The sequence below is a fragment of the Lissotriton helveticus genome, chromosome 1_1, assembly GCF_964261635.1.
Source record: "Lissotriton helveticus chromosome 1_1, aLisHel1.1, whole genome shotgun sequence".
NCBI classification, from domain to species: domain Eukaryota; kingdom Metazoa; phylum Chordata; class Amphibia; order Caudata; family Salamandridae; genus Lissotriton; species Lissotriton helveticus.
This window is the reverse complement of record NC_136057.1, coordinates 465,194,949-465,222,807: the sequence shown is the minus strand read 5'-3', so window position 1 is coordinate 465,222,807 and position 27,859 is coordinate 465,194,949. Positions and strand designations below refer to the sequence as shown.

At 46.6% G+C, this 27,859-nt stretch overlaps 1 protein-coding gene across 2 annotated transcripts in view; it reads right to left on the bottom strand.

The window, feature by feature from the left end:
- The window catches only part of EFCAB6 (EF-hand calcium binding domain 6), an 803,637-nt gene that overhangs the window by 715,002 nt on the left and 60,776 nt on the right, over positions 1-27,859 (bottom strand). For both annotated transcript variants that reach the window (XM_078673866.1, XM_078673867.1), the window contains exon 5: positions 5,824-5,884. In XM_078673866.1, coding sequence (XP_078529992.1) covers positions 5,824-5,884 — 61 coding nt within the window. The remainder of the gene's footprint in view (positions 1-5,823; positions 5,885-27,859) is intronic.

Below are 27,859 nucleotides of genomic sequence, written 5' to 3'. Positions count from 1 at the left end.
AGAATAGAGTGCGCAGAGTGGAGTGGCGTGGAGAGGCATAGAGTGGAGTAAAGTGGAGTGGTGTAAAATGGATTGGAGTGTTGTAAAGTTGTATAGAGTGGAGTGGCGTAGAGTGAAGTAGGGTGGCACAGAGTGGAGTGGTGTAGAATGGAGTAGTGGCATGGGGTTGAATAGAGCATGGCAGAGTGGAGTGAAGTGTCAGAGTACACTGGCGTATATTGGAGTGAAGTATAGTGGCATAGAGCGGAGTGAAACAGAGTGGAGTAGTGTGTTGTTGAGTGGAGTAGCAAAGAGGGAGGTGGCATAGAGTGTCATAGAGTGTTATAAAGTGTAGTGGCATGGTGTGGCTTAGAGTGGAGTATATTGTTGCAGAGAAAGTGGATTGGAGTAGGATATAGTGGAGATGCGTAGTGTGGAGAAAAGGGTCATGGAGTGGCGTAGAGCAGAGTGGAGTATCATAGAGTGGAGTGTCATAGAGCGGCGCAGAGTAGACTGGCATAGAACAGAGTAGAGTGGCGTAGATTACAGTGTCGTTGAGTGAGGTTGCACAGAATGGAATAAAGTGTTGTAGAGTTGGGGGGCGTACAGTGACAAAGAGTGGAGTAGAGTGTCATAGGGTGAAGCGAAGCAGAGTGGAGTGGTGTAGGATGGAGTATGCAAGATGTGGTAGCACACTACCATTATAGACAACACATTTCCAATGTAAATTACCATTACATTTGCATAGAAATACAGTTTCACTGATAAAACTGTACAGCACAAATAATAATGTGTGGAAATCTGTATCACCTAGTGTATGGATTTAATTTGAGCGTATTAAAATATTTGTTTTCACCCCACTTCAGAATTATCCAAAAATGTGCTTCATTTGTGCTTTCCTAATTCTGCTATATTCTCAAATATTTGTACAACAAATATTGCTGTGTGCTAGAGAAAATAACATAACCCAGCAAATAGAAAGTAAGAAAATGTGACTTCCAGAACACAGAGCCAATGGTAAGCAATAGGCGGAATGTATTTGTAGGGAAGCTTACAGCATGTCTCTAATATGTCTTTGCAACCAGACAGCTCTGCTTCCTGGTAGGCTTCTACCTGAAAATGAAGGATCGATCATGCATTGTGCAACTGTGGACAGGAAAATTTGTGATTGCTCAACGCATATATAAAACTTCAGATAGGTAATTTTATAACTGTGTATCCAACTGCAGGCACTAGCCATCTACTGGAGTTTCAGTCAGCAAATTCAACTTACCCAATAGTGAACATCAATATTCACGAGGTACAGTAAACAGACTGCCTAGACTAGTATAGCCCCATCAAACATGGAGCTACCAATGAAGTGACAACAAGATCTACAATACTACATAATAATAAAACCAAAACAGTCATGATTAGACGTTAAGGGAATGGTGCGATACATGCAATGTCTTGATGTATGAGGTGAGGTTCCTCGAAAGGTAGCGGATACCTAGCTCCTTTTTAGGTGGGGTTTACCTTGTTGATAGTATAATCCCAAGTAGGGCTGGGCCACAGCCTCATGATAGGTTAGACATTTATGCATGTAGACTAGAGCTGAGAATCAAGGAAAAACATACTATGAAGAGCAAAACAATGACCTGATGAACGACTGTACGAGTGGCGCAAGTAATAACAAGGGGGGTTGCACAGTATAAAACAAAAGTTCATGTATAGGTCGAGATAAGGTATTGTGTTGTAAAGTGAGCTAGGAGCGGATCTCCCCGTACTGATTACAAGGAGGGGGATGTGGAGCTGCCGAATGTACTAACCAGGAAATGGCGAGATTAGTTAAATACGGCCTGGCAATTCAGTAACAGCAGTCTGAAAAAAGAGGCAGCGTATGCAAAGAAACTGTAAGAGTGAAATCAGATGAAACACGTGTTGGTTGAGCAACAAAATTATTCTGCGGAACAATGCCGCAAAGTGAAACCTACAAGAGTGTGAATACAAACCTATGGTAACTCGATTGAAGAAGTTAGAAATAAGATGAATAGAATGTTTCAAAGATTGTCGTACTATACCGGTATTTCCTCCAGGAACCTACTTGGTATTTTTACCTTTCCTCTAGGGGAGTACAATCATGCGGTATATCCCTAGAAGGTTTTAAACAAATCTGCAAAGTCATACCAAAACAGCAGATTGAAATAGTTTTCTGCATTGGGGTTCCCAATGGTATCCTGGGGCAATCCACAACGGCATTTATGAGTACATGAAGCAGTACTCGTGCAGTACTCGTGCAGTACTCCTACACTGCTACATCACCTACTCATAAATGCCTTTCTGAATAGGCCCCAAGACATCTAAAGTTGGAATATGCAGGGAATATTCATATACAGTTAGTACAAATAGAATGGAAGGTGCCATCTTTGCGCTTGTTAGGTTGAGCCTAACGTTGCAGCGCATGCGCTGCACGCTTTGCGAGGCATGCAGTATTCAGTATAGCGTGGAAGCTTTGTGGAAGCTCCGCCCATCTGTTTCATTGGCTTGGGTCCTAAATGCTGCCTTCCGATTGGTTTTAAGCTTCTTAGTCCCTCCTATTGACGGACATGCCGTCATTTGTATCCTTCCATGGCTTCTGGCCCCTTTACTCCAACCACTATTTTCTTACCTGTCTCCCCCCGCCCCCTCCCGCAGTCTGTGACTTCTCTGCCCCTCCCTTACCCCCATCCCGTTTGTGCCTTCTCGCCCACCCGTACTCTCGTTTCCAATGCAATAGGTCTTGCTTAAATGCGAGTCCTATTGCATTGCAAATGCTTGTTTTTCCCTGCGCCTCGCTTTTCTCTTCCCCTTCCTACACCCTCTCCACCTTTCGCACTCTTCATCTTTTCTGTGTCCCCTGCTCCTACCCTCCCTCCGCCTCTCTGTCCCCTCCTCTTCTCTTTGAGTGAACGTGATGTAAGGATCGGGCAAGCGGGTTTTGTTTACAAACTTCAACTAGGCCGCTTCTGCCTTCGGAGACAAGCGGAAAAGACGAAAAACGACAGAAAAAGGCAGCAGAGGCCACACAGCCGGCACCATCTCCCTGTCCCATTTATGACGGAACCTTGAGACCGGCCCACGGAAGTGGTGTGGCAGAAAGGCCGGGCTGAAGCCCTGCCCTGCCGGCTGGCCCCCAGCCCCTTGTCTCCTGGCCATTCCCGCTCCGGCTGTCAGTGGAAATGTCGCGATTGCAGCTGTAGCCATGATCCTGCCACGGGTCCGAAGGGTAAGGCGGCGCGCCATAAACTTTATTTTAAGTTGCTGTTAATAGCTTTCTTCTGAGATCTGATCCCACCTCTCCATGATACTCAGCATCACGGGTGAGGCATGGAGGCCGCAGTGTGGTGAAGGCACAGGCAGGATGACCAGGGTTGCCAGATTATTAGCAGGCCATGGAAAACCAACCATGTCAAAGCAGCCCTGGTGGTAAAAAGAGCAGTATCAACTCTGCTTAAGAATGCCTGCACGGATTAGCAATGAGTACCTTTGCATATTATGCCCTCAGCAGGGGCGCAACTAGACCGGAACTTCGGGGGGGAGGGGGCTAAGACTCCCATCCCTGGTAGTGTAGGGTGCAACAGTCTCTTTTGGCGCCCCTTCGCCATTTCCTCCTCCATGAATTCCCTCACTACCACTCGCCAAAAATGCACCTCATCTCTCCATAGCCCCTGTCTGACAAACGTTTAATTTTTTTATAGGACTACTTGTAATTCACTCACATTCAGTTCTGTGATCTGCATGGTATACGTTCTTTGTAGCAGGCACATTAACTCTCTACGCTGTGTGGGTGACAGGAGTGCCCATGTGAGTGCATGGTGAGTGATGCTACAGTGTGAGAGTAGGGCGAGAGGAGTGACTGCAGGGTGAGTGAGGTGACCATATGAATTTAGGTACAGAGTGGGAAGAATGAACGTATGGTTAGTGATTAGCTTGTTTGGGTGAGATTGCGGAGTGAGCAGTGAGGGGGACAGGTGAGTGAAGTGTCACATGAGTGCAGGGTGAGTAGTGTGCTCGTGTGACTGCACGGTGAGGTACAGGGTGAACAGCGCAAGTTCATTGTGGGTGCAGAGTGAAACTGAGTGCAGGGTGAGCAGTGTGATCATGTGATCACAAGGTAAGTGGAGGGAGAACTGTGTGAGCTCATGGCAAGTGGCATAAGTGCAGTGTGGTCACTGTGAGTGCATGGTGATCAGTGTGAGTGTATTGTGATCGCTGGGAGTGCAGGGCGAGAATGAGGAGTGAGTTGTCTGAATGCAGGGTACATTGCCAGACACTTGAAGTAACTCAGCATGTTATTGAGGGCTGGCGTAGGGTTTCAGATATAAGTTAAACTATTGCTAATATGGCATTATTCAGGGACAGGGCCAGACTGGCCGTAGCGGGCACCAGACGTTTTCTCGGTGGGCTGGAACGGTGGGAGACGGTTTTGGTCCGGCGGGGGCAGTTTTTGGTACAGGGGGACGGTTTTGCAGCAGTGCATGTGTTATCCCTTCTTTATGAGGAAAATGTGCCCAATCTTCCCATATCTTTGAAGATGGCCAAAGTTCTGTGGTATGACATTGATCTGACCAAGATTGGACTATTGCGGTGGTGCCTGTCTTAGCGTAGAAATCTGACCTTGATTTGTTGTCTTCATTCAGTCTATACAAAACCAAGTAGCTTGTACGGTAACTTAGCACCTCTGGTTCCCTATGTAAGTTTGTAGCTCATTTAAGGTACAATCATCATGCACCACTCCTTTTTAGGTCGAGCATTCAAGACCTCTTGTATATTCTTTAGTATATACTTATATGTGTATGTACTTTGTGGGCTCTGGAGATCAGCCCTAGGACTTGTCTGCATCCGCTTAGGGACTTTTTTCTGTCCAAATGCCTCTATTTAACTGTCTTGATTGAAAAAGATCAATAGAGGTCAGTAACATACCAGAATTGCTTTCTGCTTGTTCAACTACCTCTATTTAACGGTCTTGATAGAAAACGACCAGTAGAGGTCAGTAAAATACCAGAATTGCTTTCTGCTGAGGGCCTATCTTTTTTTTCTTTTTCTGGCAACTGCCTCTATTTAACTTTGTTGAAAGAAAATGACCAGTAAAGGTCATTAAAATACCACAATCACTTTAGCATTCTCTAGATTCCAGTCTATAGAAATTGTCTTCCACAAGGACCCGAAGATAATAATTTTGTTTTTAAATCTTGTATTTTCAGTGATATGACCACCGAAGGCCATGATTTAATATTAAAAACAGATCTTTGGACTATACCATTTCTGCTGAAAGGCAATATTTCTCTCCATGTGTTCCCATACCTGGCATGTCACGTAGTTTGGTGCTTACTTTCTCTCCATGTTAAAGAACAGTAGATGTTTCAGCACCCAGACTAATGTGCTGCATAGCTAAATACATATGAGGTCCAATAGGTAAGACCAATTGCATTGCAAATGCTTGTTTTTAATAGGGATTTATCTATCTCATGCCATGACAAAGTCATTTTGGGCAGTACTCCACATACCAAGAACTGGCCCCATTTCTTTAATTTCTGTAGTGCGTTGCTTAAAGCCAGACTAAGAGGGTTTTCATAAAAAAATCTATGTTCACCATACAAGAAAACGTTTATAAATGTTGTTCAATTTCTCTGGTTCATCACTATCACTGAAGCAGAACCAATAGCGACCATGTGTCCAATTGCTTGTCCTATCTTGTACCGTTTCTTAGCTCATCCGTCCCAACAGCTAGATCTTCAGAGGCATCACAGTAGAATATGGTCTGGTTTCACAACAGGAAACGGATATTATTAAAAAAGATTTTTGGGGATGAGATTCAAAACCTACCTTCGTTTTTAACTTGCATTCCACCTGATTTAGTGTCATGTATTGATTAGCAGAACTCCAGCTAAAATGAAAAAGAATGAAACATTCAATTAAACTGGTATCTTGCAAGAAAAACAGATAGCACTATAGCTCTGCTACAACAGATCATTTGAAACCTGGTGCTAACAGTGGAATGAACACACACAAACACACAAACACTGCTGCATCATATCTGATGAGATGCTTCAAAAGTTCAAATTATACTTTATTCAGCTGCACAAACAACAATAAAAATGCACAATTTAATACAAAGAGAAGATATTATTGAAGACTGTTAAAAATGTATACAAAATAGCAGCAGTATCATGTATTGAAAACTAGTAAAACACAACAGTGCATATCTCCAAAGTCAATTTCTCTTCCTGGCGTGCAAACAGCATGTAAAAAAATGACTTCCCTCTATACCAAACGCCCCACAAACTAGGAAAGCATCTGCCTTCTCCACCTCCATGTTACCAAGTCTATCAAAATACCTTATAGAGCAAAAGTCTCCACGTCCCCTTTCTCTATCTTTAGAGGGGAAATCGCTATTTCTATTCTTGGGACAGGGAACATTCTCATACAAGCTACAGACCCACACCTCACCATCTTTGATCAACACTTCCCATCACTCTTCACCTCATTAACTAAACAGGGCCATGTGACCCAAACTCCTCTATCCCCCTCACCCCAGGCCAACAACCCAGACCGTCTAAAACACCCTTCCCCACTGACTCTCCTTGCAACTCTGTGACATTGTCATTCACTCATAAAAGTCCCATTACCCCCATTATCACACTCCGCTGACAAATACCCTGAGAATAACTTCAATTGCTTTCACCCTGACCAGCAAACACATGGTCACAAAGCTCTTCGAGGCCAACCCCGGACTAGACACAGCGTGCCCAAACTGCAGACAGCCTGTTACTGAACTCTCTGAAGACGCACCCCTTCCGACCAGTGCAGACCCGACTCTGCTTGTTCAAACCACCTTCCCTTCCAATGCAGACCCTACACTGCAATGCGCAAATCACCTTCACTTCTAGTCCCAATGACACTTACCACCCCCATAGCATAGTGTACTCTCCTTCCAAATACTCAGGACCTGCAACGTTCCCTCCTACTCTCAAGGCTGGAAGTATCAATGACTCACTTACCCAGCTCCTAAACCGAATTGAGCAAACACTCGACACCCTTGCTATTGAAATCATGCACCTAAGAGAAGACCTCTTGAGCCAGGCCAAGCTACCCCGCTCACACACTCCAGACACACATATTCTCCACACAGATTCACCCACAGTCCTAAAACGCACCCCCTGGCCCTCTACTCCCTTAGGTGGTCAGTCCCACAGACCCCACTGAGCTCTCTGCTCCATATCAGCACTGAAAACTGATGCTATTAGCGATTCTTACCTCTCAATGAACCAGAATATGGGTCGTAAGCCTCCCTCCACAATCCCAGTAATAGTGGGAACAAATATAATCTCTAGATCTATCCACTTGCCCAGACCACCTGCTCAATACACTAATATTTGAACATTACATTCTCTTAATGATAATCCCTGCCCTTTATCATGCATGCTCCTCAACTGTAGAGCAGCAGTTCAACACGCTACAGATATAGTTGAAACTATACTCAGTGAGGAAATAGATATTGCCTTCCTCAATGAATCCTGACTTAATGACCACTCTACCCCCATTCTAGACCTGCTTATGCCATGCGGAAACATCGTCATTAGGCAGGACAGACCATAAGAACAGGTGGTGGACTAGCTATCATTCACAAAGAAGGAATACAGTTTTCCATATTAAAAAACACAGAATACTCGACTGTTGAGTACCTCGGAGTGGAACTTACAGTCCTCTCCTATCAAACTACACACCATCTACCACCCTCCTGGTGATCGCTTCCTCTTTGCAGAAAAGTTAACCGACCTAGTTACACTATTCTCCCCAGCGCACAGGAAGGAATATGTTCCTGGGCGATTTCAATATTCACTGGAACCACCCAGAAGACACCACAGTCCTGAACCTCACTGACCTTCTTGAAATAAATGACCTTAAACAACTCTGCAATCAACTAACACATTAAAGAATACACTCTTGATGCGATTTTCACCAAAAATGAGCTGGTCTCACTTAGATCGATCTCATACATTGACTAGTCCGACCACCACTTCATATTGTTTAATATCGATACTCTAGTCAGATCCCAACCAGTCCTAACTGATAAACCTAAGCACTGGACCAGGAACATCAAAAAAGTCCCATTAACTGAACTGGAATCCAGAATTTGTGCCCAACTACAGCGTCACCCCCCCATTCACATTGTTGATGACCTCACTACACACTTAAACACAGCGATGACGGATGTTCTAAATCAAGTGGCTCCACTCAAACTAAAACTAAACAATCGAGATCTATCAAATCAAAATCTTGGTTCAACACTGACCTTAACAAAGAGAGACAACTTAGACATGTGGAAAGGACATGGAGACAGAACCCCTCGACAATGCACCTTGTTCTACAAGAAGCAAATTTTTAGAGAAAAGCCTCTTTCTTTCGCAACCAACTTGACCATGCTAAGAAAAGACCCAGGGAGCTCTTCCACATTGTTAAAAGAAAAAACACCCTCACATCCCTTACCGAAATAACAGATACCAATGAATGCTGCAAAGAAATTGCCAGTTTCTTCACTGATAAAGTCACAAAAATGTATCAATCCTTCATCCAAGTCACAATTCCGCCATCACTCCTAACCTGCCACACTATGTTACTGTAATTTAGGTGACCAAATGAACCTAAATTATATTAAGGACAACCATGATCTCACCCAACTGACTTCAAACTCATGACAGAAAAAAAGCCTGCTTCCCACACTACGTATCTCCTCTCGTCCACAATAGGACAAAACCTCAAACCACATCATTGCTTTGTTCAGGACAAAAATGTTCAACTCATCTCTCACCTCAGGCTCTGTACCTGACTCCCTACAACTAGGACAAATCACACCAATACTCAAAAAAACAGGGTCAAACCCTAATGATCTCAACAGCCTCAGACCTATCTTCAACCTACTGTTCCTCGCCAAAACTATGCATAAGTGTGTTCTTAAACAACTTGACCAACATATAGGTGACTACAACCTCCATGATACTTTCCAGTCAGGATTTAGACAAGGCTGTAGCACAGAAACTGTCAATATCTCAGATGACATCCACAGAGCCTTAGCTAAAGGTGAAGCACGTCTACTCATCCTTCTTGACTTATTAGCGGCTCTTGACCCAGTTACTCACTCAGCTTTACTTGAGACACTTAAGATCCGCTCTGGTATTAATGGCACTGTACTAAAATTTTTCAAATCTTACCTTCAACACCGATCAAAACAAATTAAAATCAACTCCTGCCTCCCCAAACCCACACAAGTTACTCTTGGTGTACCCCAAGGCTCAATTCTCTCCCCTTCCCTCTTCAATTTCTTCATGGAACCCCTTAATCATCCTGAAGCAAGCAGGGATTAAATATCACCTATAAACTGATGATACGAAACTCTACTACAAAATAAAATCACCCAGTGACATCCTACACCTCAATGCCACAGTAACTAAGATACAATCTTGATTTAATTCGAATCACTTAAAGTTGAATCCAAACAAAACTGAATTAATGATGTTCACCCCTAAATGTAATCACCTACCAATCCAAGACTGGCTCAAGAACCGGGATGCCCTAAATAGCTCCCTCGGCCTGTCCCACTCAGTAAAGTCCTTAGGCATTACCCTGGATAAGAAATTGTCACTGAAGGATCACATCAAAACCTCAGCCAAAAGAGCACTTTACACGCTAAAACACCTTAATAAAATTAAAACTTGTGTTACCCCGATGACTTACAAACAGTAGTGCAATCTCAAGTCCTCCCTAAACTGGACTATGGAAACGTCTTCTGCGCTGGGATACCGAAAATTCACCCAGCCCCCCTAAGGCCAGTTCTAAAGATGGCGGCCTGGCTCATAAGTGGTGTTAAATGGTTTGAACACATCACACCAGCCCACAATAATAATAATAATTCTTTCTTTATTCGGTATTTCACAAGGAAAACCATAAAAGCAACATTCGATAATACAATTTACATGGTATACAAGAATGCAGATTATATAATGAGTTCCAAAGAAATTCGTACGAAAACAATATACTATAAAAATAAACAGAAATATTAAAATAGTAAGATTTCATCATTGTTACGTTTGCACGAAGGTGTTTTACAGATATTTCCTATGATTCATAATGCATTTTAGAAAATTGAGGGCTATATAACAAACGTCTTCGGATTCTAGCATTTGCAATCGAAGGAATGCTGGTCGACATTGTCTAAGGCCCCAGCGCCTAAATGTGGGGAGTAACCAAATTTTTCTGTGTGGATGATCACGTGTATATTACTCTGAGTAGATTTCCCATCGCAGGGACATAAGGGCAAACTTAGATCCCAGCCTTTATTCAGAGAAAAAGCAACCAATCTAAAAAAGGTGTCCAGTCTGAATCTAGTCATCAGCATTCTCTCATATGTTGTGATCTGCAAGGTTAGATACGGTTGAATACCATATGTTGTCTGCACTAGATTCGCATGGATAACTGATGGTTTTGATGATTCAGATGTCAATCTCATTGTTTCTAAATGATGAAGGGCTTGTTGTTTTAGGCCCTTCTTCAACATGTCAGCTATAGACTCTGGTTGGAGGTAGTAATTCTCAAGTCCGAGGTCTTTAAAAAAAATTCTAATATAACGGAGCCACTTTACTTTTGAGGACTGATCGAGCGACATTGTGTCAGCCACAATTGACTGAGTTAGCGCATTTTTATCAGATGACCAAATGCGCCGCCACAACATCAGTGGTTGTATTCTGAGTAAGTCCTCTAAGTAGGGAATTCCCAGTTCCATGTGGGAGGCATAGGTTGACGTGCCTCTTGGTGTGGCTAAAAGAAATCTTAAAAAGGTGTTTTCTATTACCTGAAGGGGTCTAATGTCCGTATGGCCCCACACTCCCGCTCCATAGAGAGCGATGGCCTGGCACTTGGCATTATAGATTTTCAATAACTCCACTGGTGCCCTCCTCCCCAGCCTCTGGGAGAAACTCATTAAGGCCGCTATCGATCTTTTAAACTGGTGGCATCTTGTCTCAACTGCTGGTTTCCATGTCAACCTATCGTCTATCATGATCCCGAGGTATGGGTACTGGGCGGTGATCTCAAGTTTTTGGTTATCGAGATATATCTCTTTTACACCTTTTTTCACACCCCCTGAGATCATGACAAACGTTTTTTTTACATTCACTTTTAGATCCAAACTACTCATAAAGGTTGTGTATCTATTCAGGGAGCTCTGGAGTTCGCGCGGGGTTCGCGCAAGAATGACGGCATCATCCGCATAGAGCAGAGCTGGAATCAGGCGCTGTTTTACGCGTGGGATGTCCTGGGCCCCCCTTAACATACCCTCCTCCAAACCGTTGGTATAAAGTGAGAAGAGGAAGGGGGCCAGGACGCATCCCTGCCTGACTCCACGCTCTACTCCAAAAGATGCCGTCAGCTCGCCGTTCCTCCCGAAGCGAACTCTTGCCGAGGCTCCAGAATAGAGCTCCCTCAAGAAATCTAGTAGGGGGGGATCCACTTCCATTTGACTTAGAACTTTCCACAGTTTTGAATGCGAAACGCAATCAAACGTGGCGGACAGGTCCACATAGACCATGTACACCATGTTCTTCTTCGCCTGCATATATTTGCCCATTATCAGGCTAAGATTGAGGGCCTGCTCTACTGTTCCGAACCCCTCTCGAAAACCGAACTGAAGGTCGGAAATGATGCCTCTTTCCTCACCCCACTGCTGAAGTCGCTCTAGAATAACTCTCCCCACAACTTTACCAAGCGAGTCCAGCAATGAGATGGGGCGATAGCATTTCACATCCTGGCGGTCCCCTTTTTTAAAAATGGGGACCATAGTTGACCTAGTCCAAGAGTCTAGCACTCCCTCACTTACAGCAGCCGTGCACACTCTTGTAAGAATGGGCGCCCATAGGTCCAAGTTGTGTTTGAAGAGGTCCACTGGGACACCATCAGGGCCTGGAGCTTTCCCAGACTTGCTTTTTTCCAGGGCCACTAATATGTCAGATATTTCGAAGGACAACGGGATTGGATATTGTACCTTTATGAGGGGATTCGTCGACTCACCTGCGCTCACATCGGCTTTAAAGATATTTGTAAAGTGGGCCACCCAAGTATCCTCGTCTATGGCCACCTCAATCCTAGGGGAGTTATTATCTGTGAGATAGGGGGATCTAACCGTTCGCCAAAAAGCCTTGCTATTTTTTGAAAGAGCGCTCTTGTGCAGATCTTCCCAGAGTTTCTCTTTCAATTCTTGGGTTCTTAACTTACGTTCTCGGGTATATAGGCGCCTAAGAAGTTGGATCTGGTCCACATCTCTCGGTTTATTATGTAAGGCAGATTTTAATTCAGATAGGGCTCTGGTGCAACTGTGGTTAAACCACCCTTTCTTACTACAGTATTTAGGTGTTGGTTTAGCCGTAAGCAATCCCTTGATTATCTCTAGAATTTCTATAAAATTGTTTAAAACTTCTTTGTGGGTTACCGAAAGGTCCAAGCATTTAATTATGTTTGGATACGCCCGGTCCACCAGTTTTTTAATGATTTCGTTAGGATTAATTTTTTCCCATTTTATAGAGTAGCCGTTCTTTTTTCCTAATTCCAACCTGTTTTGGGCGAGGGTATTTGCTATTTCAGTGTTTTGTGGCTTATCCTCAGTTAAATGAAGGTCCAATTTCAACGAGGAGTGATCGCTCAATGGGTTGGGAATAACCTGATAGGCTTTAGCTATCGGTAGCAGCCCAGGAGACAGGAAGATATAGTCAACTGTCGTCTGGTGGCCTCTACCCATGTAGGTCGGGTGGAAGAAGTTTTTTTCCAGATTTGGGCAGTTAGCTATTACCAAGTCCAAGTCGGAGAGCAAGTTGTTCATTGCGTCCCCCTTGGTGTGGACAAAATGGGCTAGTGGAGCCTCATATTCATCCACAAACCCGCAACATTGAGAATTTGCCATAGGACATGGGTGAAGATTAAAATCCCCTCCCCATAAAAGATGAATTGTTCCGGGACGATCCTTCCACTGATAGAGACATCTTAATCTCTCCTGTATATCGCCGACAAGGGACAAAAATTGGTCTTCCTCTAGATTATTATAGAAGTTTACTAGAAGGATAGTCTCCTTGTTTGCGAGGGACAGGGAGAGGATTTGACAATTAGGGTCAGTAAAGATATTAGACACTTTTAAGTGGTTAAGCGTATTTGCAATATAGATTGTTAACCCTCCTTTGGGCCTACCTATTGTGCTAGGGATAGCTGGGGAAAAATAAGTTTTGTAGCCCAAGAGATGGAGCTCTATTGTGGACCAAGTCTCTTGAAGGCAAATTATTTCCCCTTGTTCTAAGAAGTTCAAGGCCGTTGCATCCTCAATCTTTGGGCGTAGACCCGCCACGTTCCAAAAGAGGAGGGGTATGGGTGATGTCTCAGTTTTTAGTATTACTAACTCTGGAGTCGGCGGGAGATTTTTTGTTTTGGGGGGGGGTATGGTAAATTGTGATTGATATGATCAGCCTCTGTTAATGGTCAATCAACCATTTCTAGTGCGCTGAATCTGTTGGTCAGCGGGATGTTATGCCAAGGGTCCCAACGGGGCGGTTCTCTATGTACCGTCCTCTGCAGATGTGGCCCCCATTCTTCCCAATTTCCTCCCTGATAGCGTGGTCCTACTAGATGCCAGGAATTATCATACTCTCGATGGCGGGGAGCCCCATATTGTCTAGTATCGTAAAATGCGACCTGACGAGGGAGTGGTTCGACCCAGGAGAAAGCAGAATCCTCAACAAAGTTGTTATTATTAGGTTGTCTTGCGGGGTAAAAAAAAGAAAGTGGTTTAATGCCAATACCCCCGTTTACATTTGATTGATCCCAAGAGCAGATATAATCTGCTACCCGGGGATCTTCAAAGGTAATGACAATGCAGTCCCCTGGAAACAATTTTCTACCTTTGCCCACCCATGGAGTCCTACGTACTGAGGAAATCCTTCCATGCCAGTTTGGTGGCATGGGACGGTTAGTCTGTAACCAATGTTGTACCTTATTTTTCAGGGACCAAGGTGGTTCCACGTTATGGGGCACTAACTCAGGGACACCAGTCATAACCGCTACGTACGGTGAAGCGTCTGGTGGCAGATCTACAGGGATTCTGGGCTCTCCGGGACCTCTAGGAACGTGTCTTTTAATTGTTTGAGGAAAAAGATTGGGTGCCGGAGTTTTAGATGTTACTTTGTTTTTTGCCAGTGGCTGCGATAACGATGTTATTGGTGGCAAGGCGTTTCCCTGTGTCAGTGTAGTTGCTACATTGTTAGTTAAATTTGGTGTACTCGTGGTGGAGGTTACTAGGGGTGTTGCACTAGGGGTCGGTACTGTAGGTGTTATGACCTGTAATGCGTTCTTTTGGGAAATGACAGGTTTCGAGATGACGCCTAGAGGTTTCGGGGGGGGCTGCTTAGTATGGTTAGTTCCCCCTCTTTTCCGGGACACAACCGATTGGTTATTATGTGAAAGATTGATAAGCTTAGACATCTGACTCTCTAACTTTGCTAGCTTTTGTTCTACTGGTTGTAAAAATACCTTAAGGAGATCAGCGATCTTGTTTAAAAGGGGTGAATTATCACAATCTGTCGATCCCTTATCAGTAGATAGAAGAATTGGTGAGTCTATAATCAGGGGATAGAGGATTCCTGGTCAACCTGATGTATTAGAGCAGTAGCAAATTGTTGAACTAATCTTGGGGGAGGGAGCTGTAGAGTGCTAGGGGGGTGGTCCATCGTGGTGAGGGTAGGGGTTTTCTGGTCGTTCTTTCTTTTGCTTATTGCACCTTCCCTCCTTCCCCTTGCTTGAATTCTCTCCAGAGATGACATTTGTGGGGGAGTTTGAGGAAGTAACTCGGGAGTTTTTTCTAGATCAGAGCTCAGTAGTGAAACTGCGAGCTCAGATACCGACAGGTCTACGTTATTGGGCAAACTACGTCTCCTCTCATCGAGCGCCCTCGATCCTTCTATGTTGCTACCCGGAGCAGGAGTTCTGGCTTCTGCCAGGTTGCCCAGAGAGGATCTTTTGGCAAATTCTAAGTCTAAGGAAACCCTTTTCTCTATCAATGAGATGCTTTGATCAATAAAAGTATTAGCCTTTGTAATAATATCGTCCATTGGACCTAACAATTTACCCACACTCCCGGGGGCCATAGTCTTCTTTCCTCTGGTCACGACCATGTTATGTAGGAGGAAACAGACTGGAAAAGGACATTAAAATTACAATATAATTTATAAATTTAAGATTGATTTTAAAAGGGAGTGGCCCAGTCCAGTCTCTCCAGTCCTCGAACGGCCTCAAACGGTCCGCCTTTTGCCCGGGCTTCGCCCCGGGCTACGTCCCGCGCGCGTCCCGCGTGCGCGGAGGGGGAGGGATTAATATAGCGAGGTTGAGGAGGAGTCCGGGAAGAGGGCACAGGTGCGCGTGATGTTGTGAGCGCTGAGCACTGTGGGCCTCGCAGTCCCGGACTTGGCACTCCCGCGGCGGTTGACTCAAAACACCCCAGGAGTCACAGGCAGACGGAGTGACATCAGCGAAGGGTCTTCCTCAGGGAATAAGGCGGCAATCCGGGTAGGGTCAAGTTCTCGACTGCGAGCGGCACCAGCCCACAAGTTCCACAGCTGGCTTCCCATTGAATTAATATATATTTACAAGACTGCCTGCATCATACATAAAGCCCTTCACACACATACCCCCAACTATCTAGACAATAAACTTACGAAAGCAGGAAGAAACAAAACAAGCTCCAACTCACTTCTTCTCATCCCTCTGAAACTGAAAAGGAAAATCACACAGACTCGCTCTTTTTCTGATAATGCAAACAGGATATGGAACGCACTCCCTAGAGACCTCCGATGCAATCCCTCCTTCTCCTGATTCAAAGGAACCTGAAAATCCTTCTTCTCAACAAATACCTTACCACACACGCCAGCTGAACTAGGCTCCCATAGCTCACTCTCTCCATGACTCGACCGTTTGTGATAGTTGATTATTTGATTGTTTCAGCTGTATAATATGTAATTTACTCCTTTAAGTTATGCTGTTCTAAATTAGTCCGCATACTGTAAACACACCTTTTTTGCCTACTGATTCTCTAAGGGTCTAGCATCATACACAGAGCTACATTATTCTATTTCTCATTTTATGGATCCTATACAAAGCTATGTTATGCTGTTTCTTTGTTATGCAAAGCGCTCTGATACCTTCGGGTCTAGCTAGCGCTATATACAACTTTTAAACAAGGTGGCATCCTTTTCATTTAACACACAAAAGGCTTGGCAGTTCTGAGCAGCTGCAGTACCTGCCTGCCCTCTGTTACTGAGGAGTGCAGTCACGCAGTTTGTCTCCGATTACTGCCCTTCCATTTCTGGTGCTTTGCAGCAGTTTTAAGATATCAGAGTTTCTTGTTGCTCAAATGGGTGTAACTTCTAATAGTTATATGTTTCCCTCATCTTCATTCCTTGATTTTGCTTGCAAGAAAGTGTCACTCATAGTCGTTGAAATTTCACCCATAATTACACTGAATTAATGAAAATGTCACACATAGCAATCTGGAACCTTGGCAACTATGCACTGGAAAACCAGCCTGTAGGGCAACTATCACCAAGGCGGGCCGGTCAACCTGAACTACACCGGCCCGCGGGGGCTCAAGGCCTGAGTGAGCCTGCAGCCACTTCCTTGCACAGAGAGGCACTGTCTCAGCAATTATTGGAGCGCCACTGCCACACTCCTCCAGACTCTATGTCTCCAACCGAACTAAGTACCAGCCTCTGTGTGCGTAACACAATGAAGGGCAGCGTGTGATCAGGCATGTGTGGCCTACAGAATTTGAAACTTACTAGAGGTGATAAAAGCCAATAGAACAGATTCAGACACAAGGCAGACTGTGCTGAGCTGTGCACCAAAGCCAGCCCTGGCAAAAATATTGAAAGCAACCCCACTCAGCAGCAGGCCATGCATAGAATGGCCCTCTAGGGCACAGTGGGTCGTGGCAGCCCAACCTACCTTGAAAGCCGTCCCTAGACTGAGTACCACCATGAGAATGCCATAGGGGCCCGCTGGCCAGTCAGAACCAATGCGAGGGTGTGGGGGCAAAGCCCTGGATCTCTATCGCTCTATCTTTGGGACTTGCTCGAAGCTATTGAGAGGATTCCTTGATTTAGAATCAGCATGCTGGGAATTGTAGGCACATGCTTATACCCGGCAAGTGAAACTACAAGTCTCAGCATGCACCATTATTCAGAGAAAACTATCACCATTTGAAAGTCTCACCAGTGAAAGGCAGCAATAGGTTATTCTGCCAGATTGTTCGCCCAAGTCTTTGTCTTTTTTTGTGTCGCACTGCTGACCCAGTTCACTCTCCCAGGGAGAATTAAATACACTCACTGCAGTGTTTGATTGGTTTATTGTCTGTCCAGTCACGTGCTGCTCGCCACAGACTAGTAAGTGTCACTAGTACCTTCTCCAATCCCAATGTAATTTACTTTTAGGGCGTCATGATTATGAACCTAAGTAAACTGGGCATTAGGTTAGTGTCCTTCCATTTCTGATGCTTTCCAACAGTTGTAAGATATTCTTAGGGTTTCTAGTTGCTCAAATGGTTGTAATTTCTGCTTTTTATGTGTTTCCTTCATCTTCATTGCTTGATTTTGTTCGCGAGAAAGTGTCACTTATAGTTGTTGAATGTCACTCATAATTACACTGAAATTATGAAAATCCCACACATAAGCGATCTGAAACCTTGGCAGCTGTGAGGAAATAAAGACTCTCGCGAGGGGCAGGAGTCACATTGAACCGTTATCACTGCCGGCTCGGCTCTGAGGTGTCCACTGAGGTGTCCATGCTCGGGTGTCTCATCTATTCAACGACTGTCACAGTCTTCAAACTGCGCCCACTCCTTTCATTACTGACAGATGCTGAGAGCTACTCGGAGTCGGGAAATTAGAGCAGCCCGGTTACGGACAGCAGCAAAGCAACATGTGAGAACCACGAGCAGCGGGCAAGATCTGATCGTTCTTTTTCAATTGTCTGTTACTTACCTTTAAAAGCGTGCTCTGCCCTGTATTTGAGAAGGACCAATACTTCACCGTTTTGAAGGCAGACATTTTCAAATAACTCATCAAAGTGCATTGTGAGATTTCTATGGATCTCACAGACTGCACTTTAATGAAATATCCATAGAGTTCCACAATGTATTTCAATGACACATCTGTAGAAATCTCACAACGCACTTCTATGAGATATATGCAAAGGTCTTTCTTTAAATTTATTCTCCATTAAGTGTTGGTTGACACCTGGAACCTTTGTACATGTTTCACTGAAGTGCACAGCGAGACTCTGCAGAGACTTCGGCTTTAGTAGAGCAAATCCTACAAGAGATTCATCGTGAGAGCACTTTGGATTTCTCAATAAAGAGATATCAAGCATATTAGGTGCTAAGTTGTAGGAGCAATGTCAACAATGATTAGAGATGTTCACTAGGACAGCTGAGACTGTCCCCAGTCATATTAGGCCATGAGCTGACCCATTTCCAAGCAAAGTATTTTTCTATTGATTGTTGTGTTTGTATTTAGGTGTTTGAATACAAGTTGCCAATCCAACGATGTATGACTGAATTGATCAAACACACATACAGAATAACAAATCAGTGTAGTTTTAAGAAAAGGTCAGATCTATTGGTCTTGCCAATGCTTCTTCATGTGCATGATACACTAAACAAAGAAGGATGTATTGTAATACATGGGGTATGTCGTGCACCACTCTTTTCCCAGTTGTGAAGCCATGGTCAGCATGCTGGGGAAATACCTCAACGTAGTCTCACAGGGGTCAGAGGCAGTAACATGCTGGCAGTGCCGCAGAGGCACTGCCGAGCATATTACGAGTTGCCTCAACGCCACCCTTTTCATGGTGGTGAGACCGCCATTAAAAGGGTGGCTTTGCGGCAACAAGGGGGCACTAAAAGGGCCCTTTGAGCCGCAGGGCGTGGGGGTGCATGCAGGGAGGCACATGTGTCCCCCTGTAAATATGCACCCCCAGTTTCTGTATGGGAAGCAATGCACAATATGGTGCATTACTTCCCGTGCAGGAACATGCTGCGGTGGTCCAGCCGGCGGCAGTGCCTGTCTAAAGCTCTCCTATGAGCCTATTAGACAGGCACCGAAGTGGGACCACCGCAGCACTGCCAGCCAACAAGGATTTGAATTGTAATCCAGCAGGCAGTGTGAGAACAGCTCTGATGGTCGTCCTGCAAAGGGCTGGCGAGGAATTCCGCAGGAGGATTGCCAAAGTCGTAACCAGGACATAGGTATTGGATACAGTTCCATTTAACAGCGAGGCAAAGGTGAAGATGGGGATGGTGGGGGGAGAATGGATGCATGACCCGCTAGGGCAGGAGTCACCCGCCAAAAGGTGTTGATGTCTGAGAATACAAGGAATGATAACCAACTAGCCACAGGATTAGCTCCGAGTTTTGGTCTCCTTTAAGCTCTCCCCTAAGCAATGACCTTCAAATTCCTTATGACATTAGGAGCTAGGCTATGGCAAGATACTTCACACTTAGATACATTCCAACTAGAGGAATGGCCAAAATGCAGAAACATTGCTGTTAATATTTGTGAGAAGTTGGCCTGATGTGCAGTGCTCACTATTCTAGTGATCACTATATATCAGTCCAAACAACCCTTATTGATGATTGGTTGTAAGTCAACCTTATAGACCAGCTATCCTAGTAGCATGGATACGAGCAGTCTAAGGCTAAGACTCTAGAGGGCGTGTTAAGCCAGCTGTTTTACCATCACATTACCCCTTGAACACCCAGTGAAAGGACACCACACAAGTGTTATGAAAATAAACAGTGTATTTATTAGAATCACAACAACCCTGTACTCTTTATGAGGACAGGGTGCTAGGCACACAACAAAACTCTTACGAAAATACTTAAGTTAGCACGTTATACACAAATGCCCGAGGGGCACGAAAAACCATATACTTTAAAAGTGGAATGCGAATTACTAGCAGGTAAGTAACAGTTCTAATAGGCTTTGGAATCGCTAGGACTTGACTAGGGAATCGTTAGATTACTACTAGGAGACCTAGGGGACTCGGGTGCAGAGTGTGCACTCTCACGCGGGATGCGGGACAAAGTCTATGGAGGCTAGTAAAGGCAAAGTTAGTGTTCACGGGCGAACCCGACCTGGTGGGAAGAAAACGACAGTGGATCCTGACCCTAGGATAGTGAGGCTATGCTGGGACACCGAAGTGCCGAAGTTACCTAGCCCAGGGGCTGCAGCTGCATAGGTCTGAAAAGACGTCGGGGATCTCGTTGCCGGACCAGGAGCCTGGAAGGAAGAAGTTGCTGGCAGGCGACCAGTGAAGAAAAGTTCGATGGATCCAAGCCTGGATCAAGGAAGAAGAAAACCTGAAAGCAGAGGGGACCAAGTTCTTGAATCACTAGCCAGTGATTAAGTGGGCACCAGGATGGCACCGGGCGAAGTCACCGCAGTCAGGTGAGTGGGCGCTGCTGGGCTCTGCAGTCTCTCGGACCAGGAGGCGTTGTCGGCGACCAGGATGGAGGTGCGAGCTGTCCCACGAAGGTTCTTGCTGTCGACGTCGCTGGACCCAGGATTGGGCAACAAGTCTTGGCAAATGCAAGGCCCACGCGGTGGACCTAAAATGGCGTCTTGGGCGGACCAGGAGGGTCCAGGGTACTTCTCCGATGGAGGGAAGCAAGGGCCAGTCTGGAGCAACCAGACTAGCAGCAGAAATGTCGTCGGGCGTCGTCAGGAAGGCCACAAGCCAGCGGGCTAGTAGCCAAACAACGCGGTGAGCAGTAAAAAGCAGAAGGGCCCCACGCAGATCGTGGAGATGCTGGGGGGCTGCTCTTTGGTGCTGGAGCTGCTCAGGGTGGGGGCTTCTCGGACCCCAAAGCACTCACCAGGAATTCACTCGGCGGGCTTGCTGGAAAGAAGTCGTGCAGTCTTGCAGATGGCCGGTCCCTTGAGGTCTCGTCGCACCCACGGTTCTCAGCTGGGCTGTAGAGGTGGGTAGAGGTCAGAGGGGCCAGGGAAGCCGGTTCTCGTCGAGCTGGGCAGTCGGATTCCGGAGGAAGGACTTGCAGCAGACCGCAGTGTTCTTAGATGGTGCCTGCGGATGCAGGGTGACTACTCCTTAGTCACAAGGGAGAAATCTTAGGAAGAAGTCTTGAGTTCCTTTCGCAGAAAGTAGTTTCAGGATTCAAAGATGATCTGATTTGGAAGGGGGCCAGTCTCTACCTTTATCCTGTAAAAAGGGGCTGGCACGCGACTAAGTCCTGCCCTAGGGGTGGGACTAGGAGGGGGGTGGTTACACCCACTTCCTTGGCGGGCTTTTCCCCAGCACAGGGTCTGGAGTGACCCTGGAACTGGTTCCAGCCAGCCTATGCACAGTGAGCACCGGGGTGCCACGTGCAGTCACCTTCCTCTAAAGCCCTGCCTACTTACAATACACAAAACCCTGTCTGGGACGGTGCTGGCACCGCCCCTGGCAGGAAACCCTTTGTCCTTATCTCCTGCTCTGGGAGGACTCCCAGCAGCAGGAGGGCAGACTTGTGTCTCGGTGGCAGCATCCATTTTGTGGATGCTAAGGCTCTGTCTGACTTTAACCGGGGTTAGGGGTTACATACATGTCGTGTCCCTCTAGAAGGGTGGAATGCTAACCCCGTCGCCAGAATTGGCGAGGGGTTAGTATTCCAATTCGTATGACACCTTACTCGACATGTTTTGATAAAGCGATACCAGAGTTGGCACATAACCGCGAGGATTATAATGCACTTAAGAGTATATGGTATGCGATATCATGGAAACGGCTAAGGGATGGATCCCGAAAGCCGCAGACAGGCTCAGCTCATGCCAGAGCACCATCTCACACGATTCCAAGCACTCTGCCTTCAGGATTGTTAAGGCCTGCCATAGGAGTGACTGATAGGAGATCTGTGTGTCCATTTTTAGGGTTAGATATAGGTATACTATATCTAAAGCAAAGGGTGATTACACCACCTTGCCCCAGCTGTCGTGCAGCCAGTTGTGTCAGATTTGGATGGCCAGCCAGGGGTGGCATAATACATGCTGCAGCCCCTGGTAGGCCCTGGGTACACCTATGCCCTGGGTACCTAAGGTACACTGTACAGGGACTGATAAGGTGACTCAGTATCCAATTAGATATGTACCTAAGGTACATGGAATCCATTTTACAGAGAGAGCAGTAGACCTGGGGTCCTGAATAGCAGGGCCCCAGGTCAACTAAGTCAGAAAACCAGCAAAACACCAGGCAAAAAGTTGGGGGCAACCATAGTCAGGGATCAACCTTCCTACATAACCCCCCCCCCAAACGAAAGGAGATAAGGCTATCCTTGTCCAGGTAAGCCTATATTGCCTAAGTGGCCATTTAAGGAAGTACCAGCACTGGCATGGTTACCCCCTATGTCATGGTCCACTAAGCAACCCCTCACCCCAAGGGTGTCTGAGGGTCTCCACCATAGGGAATCTCTACCTGTGGTGTGTTTTGTCAAAGAAAAAGGCTGGTGCTGAAATGGAGTACTGAAGTGAGGCTCCACTAACTTTGGGCTCAGCTTCCTCCAATCATCATCCACCATAGAGGCCTTCCTTTCCAAGACTGAGTTGTTTTGGGCTCTCAGGGTCAACCTCTGGCTACCTACAGCTGGAGGTTGGGTCCCTCTGTTTGGCTTACTGGAGGGACAGGTCAGGTCTGGGGCCCTCAGGTCCCAAGTTTGGCTGTGCCCAACAGTGTCCATCTGTGGGAGGTCCCTAACTGATTTTAAGGGGGATCCCTCAGGAGTGTGTCTTATTTTCACTTGGCTAGGACTACTAGCTTCAGTGCCCTTAATCTGCTGATTGGGAAATTCTTTTGGACAGGGGGCCCCTTGGGGTCCAACACTGGCCTTCCTGACCTCTACAGCCCTGGGCTGACTGAGGCAGGGTAGAGAGGGGCAGGTTACCTGCTCCAGACTGGGTCCCACCTTGGAAGGGTCCACTGACATCAGGGGTTCTGCCAGGCTAGGCCTGACTACCTCTGTGGCAGTTTCTTCACAAGGGGTCAGATCAGTTCCCTGAGGAGGCTGATCCTTTCCTAAAGTCTGGTGGGAGGGAGATTTCTCTTCCTCCTCAATACTCTCTGTCTGAGTGGAGTGATCCATAGTTTCAGGCTTCACAACACTGTCATCTGTCTGAGTTTGAGCTGTGGCCATCACAACTCTCCCAACCTTTTCAGGAGGGGGCTCAGTTTGGGTGTGGGCTGTGACCATCACAGCCTTGACAACCTGTTCTGGGAAGGAAGTTGTCTGAGATTGGGTTGTGACTGGCACAACCCTCCTGACCTGGTCAGGGAGGATATCTTGGACTGGGGCTGTGGCTACCACTGCCCCACTACCCTTACCATGGATGTTCACCATTTTAGAATGGGTTTCTTGCTCTACTTCAGCCCAGGCTGAGAGCTCTAAATCATTCCCCAGTAGGCAATCAACAGGCAAGTTTGGTGACACTGCCACTCTCTTGTGGCCAGTGACACCTCCCCAGCTGAGATTGACCACTGCCATGGGATGATCTCTCTGTACTCCATCAATATTGGTTACCTGGTATGTGGCACCAGGTAAAAGTTGCCTGGAGGGGACTAGACTCTCAGTCACCATAGTGATGCTAGCCCCTGTATCTCTATAGGCCTCAACTTTTATACCATTGATGAGGGGCTCCTGTCTGTACTTGCCCAAAGTGTTGGGACAAGTTGTGAAGTTGGCAAACCCCATGCCAGTCTCACAGACAAGAGTATCTAAGTTTGGGGACCTGGTTAGGCCAGAGTCCCCAGGAACTCCCAAAGTAAATGCACCCAGATTCTTGGGGGCACTCCCACCACCTGGGGGATTACTACTAGTAGTAACAGGAGGTTTGGGAATGTTACTTGGGGGTATGTTTTACTTATTGTTATTCTTTGGGCAACTGCTGTCAGTTTTTAAATGACCCACCTGTTTACAGGGATAACAATAAGGTTTCTTCTGGTTATTGGAAGGATTCTGGGACCCACCCCCCTCAGAGGATTTTTGGGGCCCTGATGTGGTTTGATCTGGAGATTTATTCCCACCCTTCTCTTGAGGCTTGGTTGATTCCTTTTTCTGGTCACCACCTTGGTTCTTGGGCCTAATCCTGGTTCTGACCCATTTGTCTGCCCTCTTACCCAATTCTTGTGGAGAGGTCAGATCAGAGTCTACCAGGTGCTGGTGTAATAACTGGTTCTGACAATTATTTAAGACTTGCTCTCTCATAATAAGATTATACAATCCTGTGAAGTCAGTAACCTTGCTACCCAGTAGCCAGCCTTCCAAAGCCTTAGTGGCACAATCAACAAAGTCAGACCAGTCCTGAGACTGAGTTTTCTGGGTGTCTCTGAACAGCAACCTGTACTGCTCAGTGGTTAAACCAAACCCATCAACCAGTGCATTTTTCAGGACCTGGTAATCATTAGCATCCTCCACTCTTGTAGTGAGGAGCTTATCTCTACCTTTACCATCAAAGGAGAGCCACAGTATAGCTGCCCACTGACTCTGGGGAATGCCCTGCACAGTGCAGGCCCTCTCCAGAGCAGCCATCCATTTCTGGATGTCATCCCCTTGCTTAAAGGGGGGCACTATTTTAGTCAGGTGTTTAGTATCTAAACCCTTCTCTCTATCTCTTGGGAGATTGCTGCCACCAGTGGGAGCTAGCCCACTCATCTGCTGCTCTCTTGCCAGGGCAAGCTTCTCTTTGGCCAGGGCAATTTCTTCCCTTTCAATCCTCAGTTCAGCTTGTCTCATCCTAGCCTCATGCTCCCTTCTCTGAGGGGAAGTAAATCTCCTCTGTGGAGGATTCCTTCTCCCCTGAGAAGAGGCATTAGAGTGCAGAGATCTATTGGAGTCCCTAGAAAGAGATCTATCTCTCCTAACTCCAAGGTTAGGCCCACTTCGGGTTAGTACTGGGGGTCCCCCAGATCCTAGCCCAAGTAAGTCTAAGTTGGTCCTAGTTAGCCTTCTGACTACCTCAAGACCTTTGTCTACCTCATCCCCAGAGAGTACCTCTTGATCCTCCTCCTCAACTGCTGAATCAGTGTTGTGGAGATCTGGATCCCCAGAGGTTCCCTCTAAGGCTGGCATGTTCTCATGTAACTGAGAAAGCTTTCTGGCATCATATGTCTCTAAGAGACCTATCAGAAAGGGAGTGGTGGGGTTAGACCCCTGCTTCAGTTTCCTGGAGACACAGATTTGTCTCATCTCCTGGAAACTGAGAGCTGCATATCTTGAAGTGACCTGTGGAGGGTCAACACTGACCAGGGGAGTCTCAGTAGAGTCCCCCTGAGTCGACATGCTTTTCTAGTGAGGTGTAAGTGCTGCACTTACCTACACTATATGTTTGCCTACTGATCCCTTGCTAGAGTTGTAGTTTTAGGGTGTGCTAGGCCCTAGGAGCTACAACAGCTGGTTCAGTAGAACTCAGAGTATTCTAAGCTAAGTTATATGTACCTTTAGTACTTATGTGATCTTTCACAAGATATTCTTAGGGCATGTGTGGTAAAACAACAGCAAGCTCAAATCCCAACCGCTGCTCACCAATGTGAGAAGTTGGCCTGATGTGCAGTGCTCACTATTCTAGTGATCACTATATATCAGTCCAAACAACCCTTATTGATGATTGGTTGTAAGTCAACCTTATAGACCAGCTATCCTAGTAGCATGGATACGAGCAGTCTAAGGCTAAGACTCTAGAGGGCGTGTTAAGCCAGCTGTTTTACCATCACATTACCCCTTGAACACCCAGTGAAAGGACACCACACAAGTGTTATGAAAATAAACAGTGTATTTATTAGAATCACAACAACCCTGTACTCTTTATGAGGACAGGGTGCTAGGCACACAACAAAACTCTTACGAAAATACTTAAGTTAGCACGTTATACACAAATGCCCGAGGGGCACGAAAAACCATATACTTTAAAAGTGGAATGCGAATTACTAGCAGGTAAGTAACAGTTCTAATAGGCTTTGGAATCGCTAGGACTTGACTAGGGAATCGTTAGATTACTACTAGGAGACCTAGGGGACTCGGGTGCAGAGTGTGCACTCTCACGCGGGATGCGGGACAAAGTCTATGGAGGCTAGTAAAGGCAAAGTTAGTGTTCACGGGCGAACCCGACCTGGTGGGAAGAAAACGACAGTGGATCCTGACCCTAGGATAGTGAGGCTATGCTGGGACACCGAAGTGCCGAAGTTACCTAGCCCAGGGGCTGCAGCTGCATAGGTCTGAAAAGACGTCGGGGATCTCGTTGCCGGACCAGGAGCCTGGAAGGAAGAAGTTGCTGGCAGGCGACCAGTGAAGAAAAGTTCGATGGATCCAAGCCTGGATCAAGGAAGAAGAAAACCTGAAAGCAGAGGGGACCAAGTTCTTGAATCACTAGCCAGTGATTAAGTGGGCACCAGGATGGCACCGGGCGAAGTCACCGCAGTCAGGTGAGTGGGCGCTGCTGGGCTCTGCAGTCTCTCGGACCAGGAGGCGTTGTCGGCGACCAGGATGGAGGTGCGAGCTGTCCCACGAAGGTTCTTGCTGTCGACGTCGCTGGACCCAGGATTGGGCAACAAGTCTTGGCAAATGCAAGGCCCACGCGGTGGACCTAAAATGGCGTCTTGGGCGGACCAGGAGGGTCCAGGGTACTTCTCCGATGGAGGGAAGCAAGGGCCAGTCTGGAGCAACCAGACTAGCAGCAGAAATGTCGTCGGGCGTCGTCAGGAAGGCCACAAGCCAGCGGGCTAGTAGCCAAACAACGCGGTGAGCAGTAAAAAGCAGAAGGGCCCCACGCAGATCGTGGAGATGCTGGGGGGCTGCTCTTTGGTGCTGGAGCTGCTCAGGGTGGGGGCTTCTCGGACCCCAAAGCACTCACCAGGAATTCACTCGGCGGGCTTGCTGGAAAGAAGTCGTGCAGTCTTGCAGATGGCCGGTCCCTTGAGGTCTCGTCGCACCCACGGTTCTCAGCTGGGCTGTAGAGGTGGGTAGAGGTCAGAGGTGCCAGGGAAGCCGGTTCTCGTCGAGCTGGGCAGTCGGATTCCGGAGGAAGGACTTGCAGCAGACCGCAGTGTTCTTAGATGGTGCCTGCGGATGCAGGGTGACTACTCCTTAGTCACAAGGGAGAAATCTTAGGAAGAAGTCTTGAGTTCCTTTCGCAGAAAGTAGTTTCAGGATTCAAAGATGATCTGATTTGGAAGGGGGCCAGTCTCTACCTTTATCCTGTAAAAAGGGGCTGGCACGCGACTAAGTCCTGCCCTAGGGGTGGGACTAGGAGGGGGGTGGTTACACCCACTTCCTTGGCGGGCTTTTCCCCAGCACAGGGTCTGGAGTGACCCTGGAACTGGTTCCAGCCAGCCTATGCACAGTGAGCACCGGGGTGCCACGTGCAGTCACCTTCCTCTAAAGCCCTGCCTACTTACAATACACAAAACCCTGTCTGGGACGGTGCTGGCACCGCCCCTGGCAGGAAACCCTTTGTCCTTATCTCCTGCTCTGGGAGGACTCCCAGCAGCAGGAGGGCAGACTTGTGTCTCGGTGGCAGCATCCATTTTGTGGATGCTAAGGCTCTGTCTGACTTTAACCGGGGTTAGGGGTTACATACATGTCGTGTCCCTCTAGAAGGGTGGAATGCTAACCCCGTCGCCAGAATTGGCGAGGGGTTAGTATTCCAATTCGTATGACACCTTACTCGACATGTTTTGGTAAAGCGATACCAGAGTTGGCACATAACCGCGAGGATTATAATGCACTTAAGAGTATATGGTA